The 21885-nt window shown below is 39.0% G+C and overlaps 1 protein-coding gene across 15 annotated transcripts in view; it reads left to right on the forward strand.

The window, feature by feature from the left end:
• The window catches only part of STK33 (serine/threonine kinase 33), a 57203-nt gene that overhangs the window by 28043 nt on the left and 7275 nt on the right, over positions 1 to 21885 (forward strand). For 14 of the 15 annotated variants that reach the window (XM_079966323.1, XM_079966324.1, XM_079966325.1 and 11 more), the window contains 8 exons: positions 77 to 215; positions 3623 to 3711; positions 7177 to 7261; positions 9092 to 9167; positions 14921 to 15033; positions 15313 to 15398; positions 20902 to 21165; positions 21742 to 21825. In XM_079966323.1, the coding sequence (XP_079822449.1) occupies positions 77 to 215; positions 3623 to 3711; positions 7177 to 7261; positions 9092 to 9167; positions 14921 to 15033; positions 15313 to 15398; positions 20902 to 21165; positions 21742 to 21825 (936 nt within the window). The remainder of the gene's footprint in view (positions 1 to 76; positions 216 to 3622; positions 3712 to 7176; positions 7262 to 9091; positions 9168 to 14920; positions 15034 to 15312; positions 15399 to 20901; positions 21166 to 21741; positions 21826 to 21885) is intronic. The other variant, XM_079966326.1, reaches the window with a different exon arrangement.

Raw genomic sequence — 21885 nt, forward strand, 5'->3', positions numbered from 1 at the left:
ATTTAGATTGAAAATATATATTAATACTTTCATATTATACACACACACATTTATATTGTTTATTTCTTAATGTTAGCGTGTGTACCTTGTATTGGAGCTATGTGAGGATGGAGAACTTAGAGAGATTCTACAAAGAAAAGGTCAATTTACAGAGAATGAGACACGGCACATCATTCAGAGTCTTGCCTCAGCAATAGCATATCTTCACAAAAGAGGTAATGTGATGATTATTACGTTCTTATACATTATTATATATCATCATCACAATTTTGTATCTCTTACTTGTTCCATAGTATAATTGTGGCCCTATCAACTGAAAAGCAACATTCTTTTAACACACACATATTTTTTTTGCTCATTTACTAGTTAAAATGCCATTACTTTCTCCTGCCTTTTCTAATTATTTTTCTCCATTCATTACAGCAGTAACTTTTTTCAGCAAATAAGTGCAGAATGCAGCTGCTAGAATGTTGTCTGGGGCGAGGCATAGTGAACATATAGGATATATAGACGTCTAAAATACTTACTTTTTATGTAGCTATGATATGTTGTTTGGGTTGAGAGCTGCAACATTTGACAAAGTGCAATATGCAAAAGATAGTAATGTTCTGATTTGTGTATTAGTCCAAGAGGGGGAGGAAGAGGGGGGAACCTGTTCCTTGTATATTGGGGTGTGGAGAGAGTCTCCTCCTTTAAATTCCTGGGAGTTTACCTTAGTGAGGACCTCACTTGGAAAATCAACATAACTCACATGGTCAGAAAGGCCCCAACAGAGACTCCATTTCCTCAGGGTCCTGTGAAAGAATAATGTTAAACAACAACTGATGAACTCCTTTTACTGGTCCACAATAGAAAGTGTCCTTTCATATTGTATCACAGTGTGGTATGCTGGCCTGACAGCCACGGACAGAAAGTCTCTTCAGAGGGTGGTGAATACAGCACATGATATCATGGGCTGTCCCTTGAGTCTGCTAGATGACATTGCAAGGGATCGTTGCCTTAGGAGAGCAAGAAAAATTATCAGGGATGACTCACACCCCGCCCATCACCTGTTTAATCTTCTACCCCCGGGCAGGAGATATAGAAGTATTATCAGCCCTACCAACAGGCTGAAAAATAGCTTCTATCTGTGGGTTGTTAGGCTATTGAACAGAAAATAACATAGGAAAATTGACTTGCGAGGTGGTGTGTTGTTCGATGAGAGATTGAGTGTTGGGTGGGGGGAGGCTTGTTTAATTTCATTGTACATAGGTTGTACAATGACAATAAAGGTATATTATATTATTATTATTATTATTATTATTATTATTATTATTATTAGGACACTTTGTTTAGAAATAATAATGAGAGATTATCCTTCAAAGCTAAATTTCTCATTTGTGCTGTTCTGGATTTTTCTGTGACATTTATTGATTGCATTATTTGTATGTTTGTCTTTGATACTTTGTTTTTAACTTCCATTCTAAATCACCTAGAGAAGTATCTCATGGGGTGATTAAACAATAGAAACAAACAAACACAAAGAATTCATTGGATCTGAGTTATAATTTTCAAGAAACATTTTAGTTCATCTTAGGCAAGAGCTTAATATTTTATACAATGTATGACAAAGTTAATTTAAAAAGTAGAGTTCAGTGTATCCCTCATTCTTTTTTAATTTTTATTATTATTATTATACATTAATTAACATAAACTCAACAAATACCATACAATACATTACATACAATACATACCTACATGTCCAACATTACACCACACGTGTTATGCTTCCAACTCTTCTCTTTATGCTTTGTTACCAATCTTACCTCTGTACGCATATCACATTGAATCTTCTACTTTTTCCTTTTTGTTATTCTAAACATCTTTTACTATACCTTCCCTCTGTTTACAAGATTTAGTTTGTATTTGCCGGGAGACTTGCATTGTCCATATTTTTGAGATATTCTTTGAAAATTGACCATTCTTTATTGCCTTTTTGAATAGTGTTTCCTCTTATTCTCCCTGTTAATTTTGCAAGATGTAAGGATTCAATAATTTTTGCCAACCAGTCAGATTTGGTGGGGATAATATTACTTTTCCAAATTTTGGCTATCAGAATTCTTGCCATAGTGGTGGCATACATAAATAAGAGTCTACACTTTTTATTGATTTCCATAGACATGATACTGAGCAGGTCTAGTGGCAGACCACCTTAATGGGACCTCCATCTTAGGAGGAAATGCTGCTGAAGGGTTTGCTTGATGAGAGAGATTGAATCCTATGCAGAATAATTGATCCTCCCTGCCTCTGTTCATCTGGAGTTGATGCTGAACTGAATACACCCTGCTCACCCACCTATGTTTCAGTAATACCTGCCAGCAAGGCTTTTTTTCAGCCGGAACTCACCTGAACTGAACAGCAGCAACACCTGACTGGAGACACAGTGGCAAATAGGCCAGGATTCTGAGCCCTGGAGAAAGAGCCAGTAGTGGGAATAGCCTGTAAACTGCTGCCCTTTCTTCTCCTTACCTAATGTGAGCAAGTGGGCAGAGGTGATAGCTCATGCACCCTCTGGGCAGTGCTGCAGAGCCCAATCCTTTCCAACATACTGCTCTGAGAGCTATAGATTATTAGCATGTGATTACTAGTGGTTGCTTGCTCTGCTCACGAACCCCACCCAATGCACCCTTGTCAATCCTTGTTCCCTGACGGCGCCTTCAACTGCCACTCCATCCCCTTACATTGAGGTCCAGCTTTGAGGGCCTTCTGGCAGTTCCCACCCTGCGAGAAGTGAGGTTACGGGAACCAGGCAGAGGGCCTTCTTGGCAATGGCGCCCACTCTGTGGAACACCCTCCCATCAGACTTCAAGGAAATAAACAACTATCTGACTTTTAGAAGACATCTGAAGGCAGCCCTGTTTAGGGAAGTTTTTAATATTTGAAGTTTTTTTTTGTGTTTTTAATATCCTGTTGGAAGCTGCCCAGAGTGGCTGGGGAGGCCCTGCCAGATGGGTGGGGTATAAATAAGAATTTTGTTGTTGTTGTTGTTACCCCCTCCCCTTGCACACTCTTCAAACCCCATGCCCCCCTCCTTACAGCTCACCTAACCCACCCTACCCTCACCTGAGTATTGTTCTGCCATTGTGCTGCAGTTGGCCAGCCAGCTAAACTGCAGCATTGCAGTGTTTTTTCTTACAAAAATATAATACGAAATACTTGTATTGATTATGGATAATAACTGAGAGCACAACTGTGAATGGGAAAGAGTTGTTCATCTTTACTTCTGATGAACCTTATGCTTTGTCCTCCTGAGCACAGGAAGCTAGTTGGATGATTTCCTTTGATATGCTAATTTTACAAATGGGTGCTTTTAAAGTGCATCAAATGACAAATCATATTATTCAAAATTATGATATCCCCTTTATTAGAAGAACGGATCTAAGTTTGATCCAGTTTTGGAATGTACAGACCAGACTTTTTCTATAAAAGAAAACGGTGTCTGCAACGTGCACTAATGTAGGATAAAATGCACTAAAAGTGTAGCTCATAAATTACTCAATCAAAAGGGTTTAAAACATTTATGTCAGAATATTTTCAATGCAATTGATAAATAACACTTACTTTTTGTTCTCCATCTTGACAGATATTGTTCACAGAGATCTGAAATTGGAAAACATTTTAGTTAAAAGCAGTGACATTGATGAAGAAAATGAAATGAAATTAAATATAAAGGTAAGCCCAGAAATTGCAACACTTTACTTTAAGCAGTACTTTTGCCTGTGGTTTTTTTAAAACCCAGGAATCAGAAGTCAAGTTTCCAAGTAAATGCCTATTAGTAGCTTTTGAACTGAAACATAATGGCGTAATCAAGCCAAAAATAAAAGGTCTGAGATAAGAACAATTGTCAAGAATGTAGGAGTCAAGTGCCATTGAAGAAAGTTCTTGTTGAGCAAAGAGTAGTATAGTTATAGGCCATTTAAAAAGAAATGTTTTTAGAAGTGTACTGTGTTATTCTTATACCTTTTTGGATGTAGTTCCAAGCCATTAGCAAGAGTGAGCTGGGGAGCTGTAATTAGTATGAATTATGCATACTGCCAATTTATTTTAAACATTTTAGTAATTTTGAAAAACATATGATGCTTTACATATCAGCTACTTTCTATTTTGTAGACTTTGGATATTATAAGTATTTACTACCTAAACGCATTAAACGTATCAAGAACTTACACTCATTTATTTGTGTGGAAATAATTGGAACTTGATGGTTGCTAAATTATATATTACTTTATCCTTACTTAAAATTTTTATTGCTGTTATAAAATGGCTGTGAGGATTGTATAAAAAGTGCATGCTGACACATAGAACCGAAGCACAGAGGTTCAACCTGCAGTAACTAAAGCAGCACACTATGATAAATTGTATTTTACTTAGAGTGTTCTGTGCGAATCCGAACTTTTCTTTGCACAAGTTCACAAGAACATTCCACCAGGCATTTCTCTTCATGTGTTTGCTTCTGAACATACTTTTGCTTGTAGCTGCATGGAGAAATGCACAATAATTCTCAAGCTGGGGGTTGTTTGTGCTGTGCACTGGAAGGGAGAGGAAGAGCGAGGACAGTCATGTTTCCCCTGCCTCTGCAGACTGGGCTGTGACAGCTTGCTGATTGATGTGACTGTGCAGCCTTGTTACTTCCCCTGTGTTGGTGTCAATGTGGTACATTCAAGCTTCTGTTTGTTTGTTTTTCCTGGGAAGACTAAAGAGAAAACCCGTTTGTTTTGGCTGCTTTGGGACTATGCTCAGCCTCTGTGATTTTCCTACCCTATGCCTTGTTTTCTTCACCATCCTTGTAGTTTCTCCCAATTTTGAATGTTGCCCATAAGTGCCATATTGCTGTCACAACTGACATTTTGCTTTGGACTTTTAAATGTGGTCTTTGGGCTCACTGAGCATTGGTATCCCACAAAGACTATTGTGTGTGTATGTGGGGGGGGGGGTATCCTTCAGAGGCCCTGAGGCTTTCAACACCCTAGACCAGCGTACTGGAATAGGGTCTGTCCCACCCACAGGGAAATGGCCAAGGTATGGCTACCCACCTGCATTTGGGTCTCTGTCTACTACCAATATCCCTTCCATACTTTCCTAATAGATTAGGCCAGCAGAAACTGAATCCCAGCAGTTGGGCTCAGCAGGAAAAGTCCTATATTCTGGCATACTTATTTGTTTACTTACTTACATTTCTATTCCACCTTTCAAGGCTCCATGCATGTGGTCTCTCATCAAGGCCCCAACTAGACCCAGAACTGCTTAGCTTCAGTGAGGTGGTAGCCTCACGGATCTTTATGCCATATAATTTAACTGATATTTCTCTTTTTTACTCACTCATTTCTATTGTGTTTGGTCCCTTATTTTTCTTCTTCCCAGTCCTACCATGGATATGGTTTTCTGCTCTAGCATTATACAGATAGCGGTAGCAGTTGCTCTAGAAGCTGCCAGTCACAGGAGTAGCTGCTGAATATATCTTTGAGCCACTAGTTTACCTTTTAGGGCAGCATTATGGGGTAGTGTATAGAATGTTGTACTTGGACCAGGGACATCTGAGTTTGAACCCCAACTGAGCCATAAGTGACTGACCAGGTGATTTTTGGTCAGTCACTCCATTGCAGGCAAACCTATATTTTAGGGTTGTTGTGAGGATAAAATAGGAAAAAACGTCACAGATATCTTCCTGAACCCCCTTGGAAGAAAATAATTCTGCTTGTGATCTCTCACGAACAATTGCAAATAAGTGCAAGGAAGCAGCTGGTGGACTGGTCCTTGTGTGGACCAGTCATTTATCTAGGAAAAAGTTACTTTTTTAAAACAGAGAACCTCTGTAAGGAAGAACAAAAATGGCATGAATAAATTCTTGTTCTACTAGCAACAAAAGCTGTATTTTGGGGGGGAATGCTTCATTGTGCAGTGGAAAAATGTGAAATATTTCTGTAGCTTAGCTTTTCAAGATGCTCTCAGGATTCATTAAAAGGGGGGGGGGAGGGAGCAAGGTAGTTATTAACTTTTCCTCAGGTATGTTTGTGTATTTCTGTTGGCACAGTACTGCTCTGTGTACTGCTCTGTGCCAGGCACACAGCAGTGTGGCAGGCCACAGTAGAAAAGCCCCATACACATCCTATCTCCCATGCAGTATCCTGGACCCAGTGCACATGTGTGTCTCTTGCTAGGCGCAGGAATAAGCACTATACACAGTGGAGCTTGTACTACTAGGGAAGTCAGGCCCCAGGAAAACAAGGAAGGTGGAGGGAGGTAGTAGCTGAATTGGCTCACCAGAAGGAGGGGAGCCACTAACGTTGGCCTCCCAACCAGGAGGACTGAGATGGCAGAAAGGTTGATGTGGTGCAAACAGACCTGCAGAACTGATCTAGTGCCATGCCAACATTCTCGCTGCCTCGCACGTCTCCATATACCTCCCTAAGTAACAGCATTCCACCTGCCAGGAAGCTAGCATAGCTGCTCCACTCCACCAGGTGAGCTGCTCCTGGATACAAAACTGGGCTGGGCTTCTTCTTCTTCCCCAGTCTCTGCCCTCACATAATAGTGTTCTGGCAGTTGAGGTAGCATTCAGCATTACGCTGCTGCTGAATAGAGTCGAGAAGGATGGATGAGTCTGCCCCAACTTCATCCCATCCTGTGCACCTGTGGAGTCTCCTCTGTATGTGGAGAGGAAGAGTGTGTCCCAAACACCCAGCAAATCATTTATCTCCTGATTCTTTCCTGTCTGACTTCCTTCCTGCCTTCTTTCCCTCTTGTTGCGTTCCCCATATTTATGTCCCCCAATGATCTCATAACTAAAATATTTGGCTTTTTAAAGTGCTTTGATCAGACCCTATAGCAGCACACACTTAGCTTGAATCTCATTAATAAGCTCATCACTTTTCATATGCTCAAATGCTAGTGCAATTTGCAGTGTAAGTATTAAAGTTGTTTAAAACTCAGCTCTGAATATTTATAGAAGGACTGGTGCAGAGCTTCCTCTTCTTTAGGTGTGCTGTTATAGGAGATCATTTGGGAAATCTAGTCAGATTCCGTTAGGTCTCTCTGAAGTGGTTTGGCAATGAACAATGAGCTCTTCAGAGGAATAAAAGAGTTGCAACTACATAACAGCAGAGAATTTTCAAGACAGTTGAGTTCTGTTTCCTGTAGGTGACTGATTTTGGTTTAGCTGTACAAAAGATGGGAGGAAGCGAAAGCATGTTCCAGTCTACCTGTGGGACTCCTATCTACATGGGTAAGTTCAGTGCTTCATATGGTATTATTCCCATTTAGTTTCATCACATGAAAGACTGGCATTTGAATGGAATAAAACTTTATTTTGTAGCCCACAGTCTGTGAATAGGTGGTTTCCATTTGTTTAGATGTATATATACAATGTCTTCATTTTGCCCATCGTTGCTTTGGCATAATAATAATAATAATAATAATAATAATAATAATAGGACAGGAAGTGTCAAACCCTAAACAGATGCACCCCACACTGCAACATTTTGTTGCAAGGCCCCACTTGTTTCATATAAATGACTATATTTGCATTGGCTCAGCAGGCAAGGACATTGTGAATAATAATAATAATAATAATAATAATAATTTATTATTTATACCCCGCCCATCTGGCTGGGCCTCCCCAGCCACTCTGGGCAGCTTCCATAGAAGCTGCATACAGCTTGTTATGGTAACTTTCTGATCTAGAAATCAGTATTGTGTGTGACAACCCTCTCTGTAATTGGCTTTTATATTCTTCATTCTGTATTTTAAGCTATGTTGTTGACCTGGGTTTGATACCATACATCAGGTTTCCTGCCTTGTTATGACCCTTGGTTTAAAACTAAGACTGATCCAATAGCTGTGATATTATAATGGCATGTCAAAATGAGATTTTATGCTCTCTTAGCAATTGCTTTACAGCTTCAAAGCAAGAGCTGAATGTAGTAAAAGGATGTTTTCTGCTAGCTGTGACACACACTAAATAAGTTTTGAAGGCCAGCCCGTTGGTTATGTAACACATGCTAAACTAAGACAATTAAAGTTAACTTGCTTCAGTGTCAAAACGGATGAAGTACTGATGCATGAGTATTTACCTTGCCCTTTTCTCTGAGGTGAAATGTCCTTGGCAGACAAAGAGAACTAACCTTGTACTAAAGGACAGTACATTAGGCACTGCTACCTTTATCCTTAAGCAATTGTTTTAAGTGTATTGAAATCAAACACATTCAAGCTTTTTATTTGTGTATGCAGCCCCTTCACTCCTCTCTTCATGTTATGCAGCTATGAAACTGGAAAGTCTTTTCATGTGTTGTCTTAACTGAGATACTGTGGTTACCCACTTTGGAAGAAGTAGGTTATTAAACAAACTTGAAACTTGTGACTGTAATTTCCTGGTTCGGAGAAATGGGAAACTTTTGCTAATTAGAAACTTTTTGGATTAATCTTGGCCAACAGAAAGGGAGCTGTGAAAGGGCAGACTGTGCAGGGAAAAGGTTTGTGCATATCTCCATTTAGTAACCTGATATGTGATCATCTGAGCCAAGCCAGTGATTAGTGAGAAAATTTTATGTACATTTTTCAGTCATAGGACATGTATAAATATATAAAACAGATAATTTGAAGCCATTTTTTATTTCCAAAAGCATGTTTATATTTTAAATTGATGTTACCCATTTTCAGATTTGTCTTAAATGAATATTTAAAGAACCCTTTCTGTATTTAAATCCAGCATATAACCTTATGCACTACACTTGTTTACTAAATGGAAATGTGTTTATGTGGTGTCATGAAGCATTTGCTATCAGTATTTTATAAGCAACGTTTTCTCAATTTATAGCTGGAAAGAAAACCAATAATGCAATTACTTAGCCACAATGTCATCATTCCTAAATGATCAAAGTGAGGACACATCAGCATGAATTGTTAAGGGCTGTACATTATTAATCTCAACATCTGCTGCTTTTCTTTTTTGCTTCGGGGAGGAATAAAGTATATCTCATCAGCACATGCTTTGTTTTAAGCATTTTAAAAGTAATTTTTTGTATTATTAATAATATTCTTTCTGCTTGGTTGGCAGCCCCAGAAGTGATCAGTGCACATGACTATAGCCAACAGTGTGATGTTTGGAGCATAGGTGTCATTATGTATATGCTGTAAGTAGCTTGTAACATTTATATAAAATGAAAATATCCATCCTAAAGAACGTAACTTTGTATTTAATCTTCCCTTTTTAAAAAAAATAAAATAAGGGTTGTTACTTGGTTTGGCTACATACTAGCTGAAATTATTCATTGCTTAGGTTGTCTTTCTTGACTCCTTTTTAACAGGATTGGTTAATCTTTTCGGTACAATTAAACCTCAATTCTAGATACTCTTTCAAATAGGTGTGCTTAGGATCAAAGCTTTAGAATGTGCATGTCTAGGCAGCGTGAAGGGTCAGGCTATTATTGACAAAATCTTTTTAATGAAAAATAAGGTTTCATGAAAATGTGGTCCATTCTTTCTGTCAGTGTTGGCGTAGACTTGACAGAACTGGGAACCATTTGCCATTGCTGCCACTGCTCAAGGCATTTGCTTACACTGTCTGCCCATTGTACTGCACAATTTTATATATGGTGTCCAGTGTATTTAGACATTGTTTAAAAAATTAAATTTAAATTTTTAATGACTTACTATATTTGAAGAGTACAACATATCGTATAATAGAAGAATACAGTAAGAGAAACAAATTATTCCAGATACACCGGTACATGTTTTTACTTCTCCAGTTCTTGTAATTATTCATATGTTTTAATAGAGTAATTCAAAATAATCTAAAACCTCCATTCGATTGTGGGAGTAATGAATTTACTCTGTTATATTTATTTGTGCATAAGAGAAAATGCTCAGATTAAGCAAACAAAAGCTGAAATTTTGTATGTATGTATGTATGTATGTATTATTATTATTATTATTATTATTATTTAAAAAAACATTAAGAAAAAAAATCCACACGGCATGTGGATCCAGGGTTTTAAATTATTTTTCCTTTAATGAAACCTTTCAACTAAGCAAACGAAACGTGAAATTGTGGCAGAGGATTGTATCCAATCCTGCTGTTCCACTCGTGTAACATACTTTTGCTTGCTCAACTGAACTCGCTTCTCTCATCTCTCCTGCAGCACTCGCACACGCTCAAGATCTGTCCCAGAGGGTCAAGGGGGGGTCCCCCGGGAGCATATTTTGGGGGTGTGCAGGTTGAGAAAATGAAAGGAAAGTCCTAGTGTTTCAGGGAACTCAGCTTACGCAGTGCTAAATACAACCCAGAGCCCCTTTGATGTGCAGAGAAAGACTTTCCTATCAGCTCTTCTTGGCTAAAAGTGCTACTTTGGGCTAAACATGAGATGACAACGGGAGTAAACCTTCCTACCCCCACCTCTCCCTGCGTAACCAAACTGCTCCCAGCAGTGTTGGGCTCTGATAGGTTAACTAGCAACAACATCTCTGTTCTGGACAAGTGCAAACAGAGGAAGAAGATGCCTCTTACCTTAAGCTGATGCAGTAGGGGGTGTACCACTCCCCCACCTATTGTTCCTTCAACTCCTTCAGTGTAGCTTTTCCTGCATACCATAATATAAATTGAACAGCTTTATTGCTTTTCTTTCTTTTAATTTGTGGCTCAAACTGTGTTCTACAAACTTTTTAATGCTGAGGCAGTACCAGTTTTATGGCCATACTTTACAGTATTAATGTTGCCACTGAAGAAGTCACATTTGCACAGTATAGCACAGCTGAATGCATTATAAATTGGGCTGGGGTAACTGAAATACCTGATTGGCCAATAAGAATTCCATGCTGTTTCTGCAATTTGCACAATTCACAGGCCTTGTAAAAACACAGAGCAGTGAATTGTGCTGATTGTAGTCACAGCTCAGGACTCCTGACATTATACTTTAATTAACATATAAATATTTTAAATTAGCGTTTTATAATCACAATAGTATTATAACAATGCAACATTATATTGCACTTCATCCAGATGACAGTTGAAAAACCCACAAACATACTGCCTAAGTATTAATAGAATCCACTTCACACCACTTTTATTGCTGCAAATGGTATTCAAGAGATATATAAGATATGTGTTTAATTTTCATCCAGTTTTCATAAGCAACACACCCTACTATTGTTAGATGGACTTTTGAGCCATGATGTCTAAGTGAATGCTTAATGTTGCCATTGCTACATGATGTTCCCTGTAGCTGAATGAGTCTGCATTTACCTTCTAGCAACCAAAGCAATGACAAAAGTGCAGATGGCATGACTTATCTTAACAAGTGCTTATCTGTTAGAATCGGCTTGATCTTGAACTACCTAGGAAATCCAGGCCTTAAGATTTGATCCATTTGTTCAGATTTGTTGAATTTTTCACGTGACGTGTTTGTATAATAGAATAATGCTGCTGTGACGCTTTTAATGTAATGTATCTGTAATTTGCTTGCCATTTCTCTTTTAGCATAGGCCAGTAAAACAACAAGCAATTATGTTTTTATTGAGCTCCTCGTGGGCTGTGTTTGGCTTAGTTTCGTAGACCACAAGTTCTACCACAAGGCGCATAGTAGCATTTTATGTGGCCAATATTTTTATCACTGCATCTTACAAAGCAACTATGCTGCCAAACAGGACTGAAGCAAAAATTCTCCCAGTTTCTCTGGAACAATTTCAACAGTGTTGAAATAACACTAATTTTTCTTTAATGCCTATGAAATATTTTCAAATTCTTTATCCTCAGTTAGGTTTGCTTGCCATCAAGTGATATAACCATGTAGCCAAAGCTGATTGGCCAAATATCCATACACTGTATGATCCTTGATTGCCCAGAATCATCTATGTGACTTATTCTGGAATAAGTGCTGTCACATTCTCAATAGACTTTATTTAACCTCAGTGACATAATCATGTAGCCCTCGGGTCACAAGTCATTTTGGACCAGGGAATGCATTTTGATTTTTCAGAGTGCTGGGAATGCCAGTCACAAAATGGCTGCCACAGGAGTGTGGCAGAACGCAAAATTAAAGAGGCCTAGAAAATAGAACGGAAGTAGGAAAAGTACATTGCCACAGGCTTGTATTGGGGTCACTGGCAGCAACTGGCACCCAGGGCCCCATATTATTTGTGTGGGTGCTCGGCATTCACACTGTGAGGCCTCTGATGCTACTTCCAGTGCTTTGTGAGGCCCAAAAGTTGCATTGGAGGCCTTGCACTGACTTGGAGGTCGCATCTGAGGCCTCTAAGGCAACTTCCAGGAGGAACTGGAAGTCATGTCCGAGACCTCTCAGGGCCTTGAAATTTGTGTCCGAGGCCTTGCAGAGCCTCAGAAATCACGTCTGAGGCTTTGCAAGGCCTCTGACGCATTGTGTAATTTAGGCACATCACCAGGAATGGCTCTGCTTGTGCCTTGCCCCTTCACTGTCCTAGTATGTAACAATGCTGTTGCTGCTCGAAGGCCAGAACAATGGTAAGCCCCTTCCTGCTTTTACTCCTCTTATTTTATACAGTGGTATCTTGGTTCTCAAACTTAATCCATTCTGGAAGTTTGTTTGACTCCCGAAATCATTCAGAAACCAAGGCACAGCTTCTGATTGGCTGCAGGAGCTTCCTGCACTCAAGCGGAAGCCGCATCAGATGTTCGGCTTCCGAAAAACATTCAAAAACCAGAACACTTACTTCCGGGTTTTTGGTGTTTGGGAGCTGATTTGTTTGTCAACCAAGCCGTTCAAGAACCAAGGTACCACTGTATATCATGTCTGTTGCGTTTTGAGGATATTCTGGGTTAAAAATCCATCAAATATATGAGACTTGTGAGAACTGTCATTTGAAAATAAATTGCTAAAATGTTTACTTATGGCATTTCATAGCAGAGTGAAATAAACCTGATGGTAATGATTCTATATTTTGATTTTGAGTGGCAGGCACCCATCAAGGATAGGTGACAGCATTTTCTAAATCTACAGCAGACTTAAAATTAAAGAAAAAATACATGCTCCCTACATTTGGTGAACCTGACCGCATGCTTCTGTTCACTTTTTTGTCATGTTACACTTAATGGTAATGTGTGCAAGTTCTAAATTTGTGATGACGAGTATTTTTTTAGAGATCACCTGGTATAATTTCTTTTTCATAATTGTCAGGAGCTAGGGCATTGGGCAGGTATTCTAGGGCCTGGCTGTTTGTGAGAATGCTCATATTAATTTTTGAAGCCCAGTGGGGAAGGAGACTGGCAGGAAGGAGCTTAAGTTAACCATCAGGTTCATATACTCTTTTCTTCTCGCACAGCCAGGAAAAGGAATTTGCCACTATTTATTTTCTTTTTCCACTCATCAAATTGGAAGAGCCATAGTTTAAAGCAAACTCTAATCCATTTTTAAGCAAGGATTTCTTCAAAACACTGGTTATGAATCTAGTTTAACTAGCATTCAGAGGCAGCCTACCACTCCACAATGGATCGTTCCCTGCTTTTCGTAACAGGAAGCAGTCTTTCCCCAAATTTCTTTTAAATCCACAAGGAACATTTTCTGACACCCTTTCTTTCCTCTTCAAGCAAGAGTTGCAGAATTGGCACCTCTTTTGTTTTGAGGATTTGTTCTGATAGTCCTCCCACTGTGTATTCTGGAACTGGCTTGGGGAAGTTTCTTGCAGTTGCTCCAGAGACAAATCTTCTCCCACTACTCTTTTTTTTGAACCAATATGATCTTTCCCTTCCTGCTCTTCTGCCTCTGGCCAATACTTTGCTCTTTTTATGGATATTGTCCACTGCAACCAAGAAGCTGCAATGAGGAATTTCCTAGCCTGGATCAGAGGCCAAAAGCTAATGGTTTATTGGCCTAAGAATTTGCTGGGGTTTATTATCTTGGATTGTAAGTAGTGATTAAATCATCGTTTCTTGGTTCTGATATCATGGGAAACAGTGGTTTAACAAGCCAGGATAGATGCATCAAAGCCAAGTATATGAGAGAAGGAGGGGAGGGGTGAGGAAGAAATGTGTTTAAAAGGTTCACTCCGGTATAAATACTTTTTGCTATTGCCTGAAATAATTTAGGAGGGAAATCCCAGTAAGCCCTGGGTGGGGTTGGGGTGGGGAGGGTGTTCCACTAATGAGGCATTGAGAGGAATGCTTCATCCACTGATCTTAGGGCTCAATAGAGGGATCATAAGCAAAGTGTTCCTAGGCTAGCTAGCCAAACATTCTTTTCTAGTAGTCAGCAATCACACCACAATACTGCCTACGAATGAGCATGAGATCATTTCTAGACTAATTGGACCTTACAATCAGTGCTGCCAACATAGCACGCACAATGTGTTTAAGTCTTGTTCAGTGCAATTCTATGCATGTCTAATCAGAAGCAAGTCTCACTGAGTTCGGTGGACTTACTTGCAGGAAACTGTCTATAGGACTACTGTCTATAGAACAACAGCATAAAAATATAGATCATATGTCTTAAGAGACTAGCTGAGCTGAGCAGTCAAAATCCAAGAAGCAGAGTTTTTGGTGCAAAGTTTTGCCATTTCTGACAAAGAGTCATCTTGTTTGGGAGCTTAAACTAGCTGTCTTAAACCTCCGGGGTTTCAAAATCATTTGGATTTTGTTTGTTTCAGAAAACAAAAATGTTATATAGAATTTGAATGTTTATATAGAGAAAAAACAACAACGTACATTCGCTTTAAAAGCAACAATGGAGATATAATAACCTGGCTTAAACTCCTATCCAAAAGAATGTATTGCAAATGTGAAGAACAGCTTGCCTATACTATCTAGACTAGACTTGCAGCCACCTCTCAAATCCTCACGGGGCTTCTATCTTTTAAACATATATGTGTACTAATCAGAATATAAAACAGCCTTCCTTTTTTGCTTCCTGCAAAACAGATTATGTGGTGATCCACCTTTTATGGCAGGCTCTGAAGAAAAGCTTTTTGAACTTATAAAGAAAGGAGATCTTCATTTTAAACATTCAATCTGGGATACAGTCAGTAAGGCTGGTAAGTAGGCAACTGTATGATAAAAACAAACAACAACATCCCCAGCATGAAATTCAACAAATTGTTGCAATATTTTGACCTTTTTATTACCATTAAGTACTGTGTTTTCTCATAAATGTAAAATTGATGCTAAAGAAAATTCACAGAACTGTTGCCATGAATTAGCTTCACAGCATTAGAGGTAAAATACTCTGCTGGATTAAAGCACTCAGAGACAACTGGGAGATGTGTTTGTTCGCAGCTAACAGAAATGAGGTTTACGAGTCTTTCCCTTTATAGCCAAAGCTGTGTTGGAGCTGCTTCTGAGAGTAGACCCTGCCCACAGAATGACTGCTAATGAATTGCTTCACATCCAGTGGATAACAGTAAGTTGCTGTTGTTGTTGTTGTTTTGAAAAAATCCTAAATTTTTTTCTTTATTTTTCTTTTTATTTGTGAAAATGTTTCTCTTCCACCTCCCTCCGATAATAGCCATATCCCAATTTTTCTGAAGGGTCTACTACGTTACAACAAGTAAGATGCTGAGACATTCGTCATTTGCCTTATATGCATCTAAATTGTACTTACAGCATTTGGTGTATCTGCCAGTATATAAACAATGACACAAGTCACTGTGAGGGCTTACTGGGCTTTTATAGACTGTGTAAACAGGAACAAAAATCCGGCCACAAATTACTACATTTCTCCTTCTACTCCCTCCAGATTCTGCCAACTCTTCATGACCTTTCTTAGTGTAGTTCCAATTGTCAGAATTCTGATCCAGACACTGAGTTGCATATTCCATCTGTGTACATGCATACTTCATTTTATTGTGCTTCACTTTAATATGCCTTGCCTTGCAGAGAATGGTCCTTTTCTGGCCATGGGTGTGGAGTTGGCTAGGGCTAGAACTAGGTTTTTCCCCCTTCTGTCCCTGCAGCCAGGGAAGCCTGGCTTAATAGACTACAGTATAGTGTAAACATATATTTTCTATGTATGCGTTGGGAAACAAAAAGAAAAAGAGAGACTTGCTTTATTATGATATTCACTTTATTGCAGTGGTCTGGAACCAAACCCGCAATATCTCCGAGATATGTGTATATATTTTTGTTAACTGAAAGCATAAGCAGAATCAAGGGCACTATCCACAGGGAACTTCTCTTGCAAACTTCATTTAAATGGAGTGCATGGATGGTTGTTCCCCAAAGCAATTGTATCCACATTTAAGCAAGCAGTATAGGTAAACTACAGTATGAACACCCTACAAAACAAATATTATTTTCCCAGTATATCTGAAGTTTTGGTGATTACAGAGGTTCGCTGATAATAATGGAAGCAATTATTTAAACAACAATAATATAGAAATGAATAAGATGTTATGCGCTTTTGATTACTTTCCCAGACTTTACACATTTCTATTTGTTCCAGTCCATTTCTAGCAAAGGTTTCATCCTAAGGCTCCCCTCCCCCATGAAGAACAAGATCAGCTTTGTTAGTGAGATGTTTAATAATGGAATGTCGGTTACTGTCTTACATAGGGCAGCCTAGTGTTACCAGAACTTAATAGTTCTCTGCTTTCGTGTGGCAGGGTCGCCTTGTGCAGACTGGGCAGAATCTTCAGGAGGTGGGGTCCATGTATGGGGCTAACTAGGTCTTGCGGAAATTCCTGGGAGCTTCTACACTATCACAAGGCTTAGGGGGAAGATGCAGGGCTTATCTTAGTCTCAAAAGGAGGCCTTGACTTTGGGAATCTGTCTGTTCTTGTCCATGGCTTCACCATGCGCCCTCCCTCCCTCGGAGTGAAGACATTTGCTGGGAACTTGCTTGGTTTCCCGGAAAGGAATTTTGCTCATATCTTGATTGGCCCATAATGTAAGGTTTTCACCTTCATCTCCGCAAGAGCTGTTTACATTGTTAGGTGTTCATCTTTTGTTTTCTCTGTCACAACTTGAGCAGGATAAGGCATTGGGCAAGACCATTAATATAGTGGGGACTTGGAGGTGGTGTTTTAGCCCTCACCCCTGGCTTGAGCAGGGCAGGCCTTTCACTGTTTGTCCCAGGTTGCCAGCTAGAACTCAGATGCTTGTCCCGTAGCACGCTGAGGACTGTTATGCTGGCAACCCACAGGAGGTGGCCCCAGCAGATGGGCTAGGGGCCTTCGTATAAAAGGTGAGATCTCTGCTATCCAGTCCTTGCCCTGTGCCTAGCCAACTGCACATACTTGCTGTATCAATAAGGTTGCAATCTATTTTCACCCATATCTGGATTGTCCATATCCAGTTGTCCTTTCTTCTACCTTTGGGGGTTAGGCACTTCATGCATGGTACACAGCTTTAGGGTTTGCAATCACTGAAGCTTTCAGAGCATTTGACAGAGGGATAGCTGTTGAAATGACAAGCATTTGGGCAGAATTATCACGGAATTCTAATAGCTGCTATTTTATGTAAAGTGTTAATTCAAAAATCTGTGATTGGTTATCCTTTGGAGCAGAGATAGCAATGGTTAAAAGCTTCTATCAGTGTTATTTTTTCTCCATACACTGCTGCAAACAAACTGAAATTATGTTGCATCTATTTCTGGATTATTTTTGCATAATTGCTATAGTTCTTTTCTCGTACTCTTTACCCAAATAAACAGCTGTTTATTTATCAATAGGATTGGTTGTTAGATTTTCTCCCCCCTTGTGCCCACAGATGGACAGAAGGTCTTGTTTGTTAGATGTTTATAATTAAATTACTCCCACCCACCTCAGTTCCCAAATTTATGTAAGAACTCATGTTATGTTAATGCACAAAAGTGTTTAGAGATACTAGGGTAAATGTGCATTTCACGAGTGCCTCAAATATTTCATATTCGTATTTGCTTCTGCGTAATCTGAGTTTCACTCTTCCTAATGCATAGTCTTTTGGTTTATAAAACTAAGCACACTGCTTCTCAGTTTAGCAAGTTGGTCCATACTGCACACGATGGAACGTTTTGTCACTAGTGGGTATTTCTTCAATTCATGAATAAGTTCAGCACTTACATTTTCAACTACTGAGGCTGCTTCTCCTTCCTTTTGCCCCCCAATTGCCCTTTTTGATCACACAAGTGTGTTCTCCAGTGCGTAGCCTATCCCTCACAAAATTATAATAAAAATCAGTCACCAGTTAACTGACCATTCTGTGTGAATATTCATTTATTTTTCATCACAGACAAATACCACAAAAGGTTCTTAAACTATGCCTTACTTTTGGAACATTTTCTCCAACAAACCATTATTTTTGTCCGGAAGCTGTGGTGTGGGAGTACTGCCATTCAGAACAGAGTCTAGCAGAGATCACAGAATGGAAAATGTGTTTCTGACATACGTTGGGTGCCATATGATGGAGGGGCACACTGTTCCCTTCTATGCCTTGAATCTCACTGACATGCACTCCCTTAAAATATGAACATAAAAAGCTTGAAGGAAAGACAAAAGAAAATGAAACAATCTAAAAGGCAACCAATTAGTAATCCTCCACTTTCCCCACAATCAGCACCAGATGCTAGCCAATTAAACTCAACAGGTGCTCAAATGAGGCAATACAGACAATTAACTTAAGTGGTTCCACTTTCTTAAAAACTGTCAGAACACAACCACCCCATTTCATGTGCTATTTAAGTATTTGTAGCTCTTTAAAACATAGTGCTTTTTTTCCTGAGGCCACAACTCAGCCTCTTATTTTGTAGGTGCGATTTGGTGCACTTAGAAATTTAATTACCTGAATGTGCTTGCAAATAAGGTAGTTATTTGGATGTCTGCAACATCAATTTGTCTACAGTTAATTACAGATGTAAATTTGCACCTGCAAAATTGGAGTCCACATCTGAAAATCATTCTATAAATTTAGAAGGACTGGGAATACATTATCCTGATTCATGTAGAACTAATTCTCTCTGTGCATGGCTATCTTATCCCAACCTCCACCACTCAGAAACAACACACACATACATACCTTGTGCCAAAACCATAGGAAGGCAAAGACTGAAATATACTGTTAATAAAGACAATATAGTATTGTGGTTGGAAAAGAAGGTGTAAATCTGGTTATATTGCTTGGAATGTATGGATCCATTGTCATGTATGGATTTATGGTATGGTCAAAACCTTATGATACATTTATTTAAATGGAAAAGATTCACACACATGTTATTTTTAGACACATATAAGCAAACTTTTAAAAACATAGTGCTTGGGTTTTTTTTAAAGAACAAAGTATTTCTTGCTTAAAGCATTAAGTTGAATGCTTGTATCTCTTAAAGATACTGAATCTTCACTGTGAATCACTTTGCATTTATTGGATTCAACATCCATGGGGGAGATTTTCCCCACAACAGATCAAACCCATAATCTTTCTTTAAGTGGGCCCACACACATGACTTTCCTGTTCCAGTCTTAAAGAAGCTGATGCTGATACATTATACAGAGAAGACAAAGCTACAAGGCTGCTTTTACATTTATAGTCCTTGCCCCTCAGTGTGTGTGTGTGTGTGTGTGGGGTAACTGCTAGTTTCAAATAGACAGGTATTATACCCCAGAGACTTTCAGAACCAAAAGCTTATAAAGACTCAAAAAAGTGAAGAAATCCATTGGGAGAAAATCCACTAAAAATAGTGCTTATTTATATATTTAAGATCCATTTATTTCTATGGAAATTGATATGTGCCCATAATGAGCATTACACAAATACAAGAATGGGTCTGTAAAGCTAAGTAAGTTAATATATAAGAACACAATGCAAGCCTTGGTCTAACTTGCTCAAGTTCTTTACTGAAACATTTTTGGCATGGAATTGAAGTGGGAGGGGTATGTCCTCCTCTCTCCGCCATGATTATAATTGCTTGTTGCCTAGGTTGTTGCTTAGGAAATCTGTTTTTAAAAGACCTATATTAGGTCTTTCCTATTTGATCCAGCCATAAGCCATATTTATGTCATTAAACCACATACCCAATTGGATTTGGTTACAATGATAGTGTCACAAAGTTAATTCAGAATAAGGTCATAAAGCAGTCCCCTCACTCTGAATGGTTGCTGAAGAAAAATAAGTGAAGCTGTTTTCACTCTTGTTCTTGGTTCTACTCCACAGAAATTACTATGAAGGAACACAGGAGCAAAAATATGTTCACACAAAACTCTTTTCATATTTTTGGCTCAAGTCTAAAAAAACCAAATGTTTAGGATTCCATAGAATCTGCATTTGTGGGCATCAAAGTATCTGATGCCATATACTGCAGCTTGTTTTGTCTTTCTAGTATTGTTTTTTTTACTGTACCTCTTTTCCTTTGCCTGGCTTTAGTAGACACTCGTTGCTGCTGTGCCATGAAAAAAAATAGTTACATTTGTCCTGTTAGTCAGAAATGCTTCTAAAACTTCTAGGTGAATAGGAGCTTTTGGGAAAACAGCTTGCCACCAGGCAGGCAAAATCATTTTCAGATTTTATTGGACTTGCATACTTGTGATAGAAAATCAATGAAGGTACGGAGGGATTGCCAAAGCAATTGACTTTCTAATAAGTGCACCAGTGCTGTTTTTAATTGCCTATAGGTAGGTGTTCCATCTTGCCACCTCAAGAAGTAGTTGTAAGGAGGACCAAAAAAAGGTGCCACCTAGGATAAGGTATAGATGGCATCAGCTGTTTTTAGAATGTTCTGGCCAAAAAGAAGAGGAAATGGATCCACATGTGCTACAATATAATTCCCAATGTAAAACTCTTCATTATTATTTTGTTTTGTGGGGAGAAAATCAGTTTTGTTTTTTTTTTAAAAAGAGGAGCTTTCTCTCTTTGGACTTTTATAATAAAAGAATTAATGAAACACCTTGGCCTCCAGAAATAAAGGCCTGGACATAAATGGTTTATTATTTCTTTAGGGTGAAACAGACATTTTCCCAAGGCCATGTAATGTCCTAGAATTGATGAAGAAGTGGAATAACGACATCAGCACAGACAACAGAGAAGTAGACCTTCTGGAAGTTGAACTGAATGGCGCATCATCAACTTCACAACAAGAAATCCGTGAAGAACATGATAGACTTACTAGCAGCAATGGCAACTTAGAGGCCAGTATAGAAACAGAAGCAGAGAGTGGGAGCAGAAAATCCTCCACGCTGACAAAACAAGTAAAAGTTAACCTGGTATTTCTAAGATAAAGTCCATCTTAGGGGTGGGGCACCTCAGTCCTAGGAACCAAAAGTGTCTCTCTAGGAATCTCTGTCTGGCCCTGACTCTCCCTGGGCCACACATGCTACTGGACCTGCTTTGCAGCCTCCTTGAGTGTTTTTGTTTGGCTGGAATGTGTCTTCAAACTCTGATGAATGCTTCTTGCTTTCCCTGATGGAAACAGAGAGTGTGTGTGAGTTTTGTATGGAAACTCACCTAAAAATTCACAGGTAAAAAACACATTTGTTCCTGTGCACACTTTTGCCTCTGGCCCTGCCTCTCATTGGTGTGTAGCCCTCAGAAGTTTTCACAGAGGGGCAGCCATCAGGCTGAAATTGTTGTTGTTGTTGTTGTTGTTGTTGTTGTTGTTACTACTACTCCACCCTGTCCATCTGACTGGGTTGCCCACCCCTGAACTACATAATAGCATAGAGCATTGCTGGTAAAGGCAAGGTTTGTGTTAAGGAGAATCAAAGTTTATGAATCATAGTTACTTTTTACAGAACTTTTTACAGAACTTTTTTTACAGAACAACATGTATTCTTTTTCAGACTCATAAGAAAAAAACCCACAGCAACACTTTACCAAATGGGACATTGCGGAAGAAAAGTTCATATAACAAGTCAGCTTCCAACGTAAGCATATTTATAAAATCGGCCGCTCTCTCTTAACTGAAGGGTCATTTCAGCTATGTG

The sequence above is a fragment of the Podarcis cretensis genome (assembly GCF_951804945.1).
Source record: "Podarcis cretensis genome assembly, chromosome: 1".
Lineage (NCBI taxonomy): Eukaryota > Metazoa > Chordata > Lepidosauria > Squamata > Lacertidae > Podarcis > Podarcis cretensis.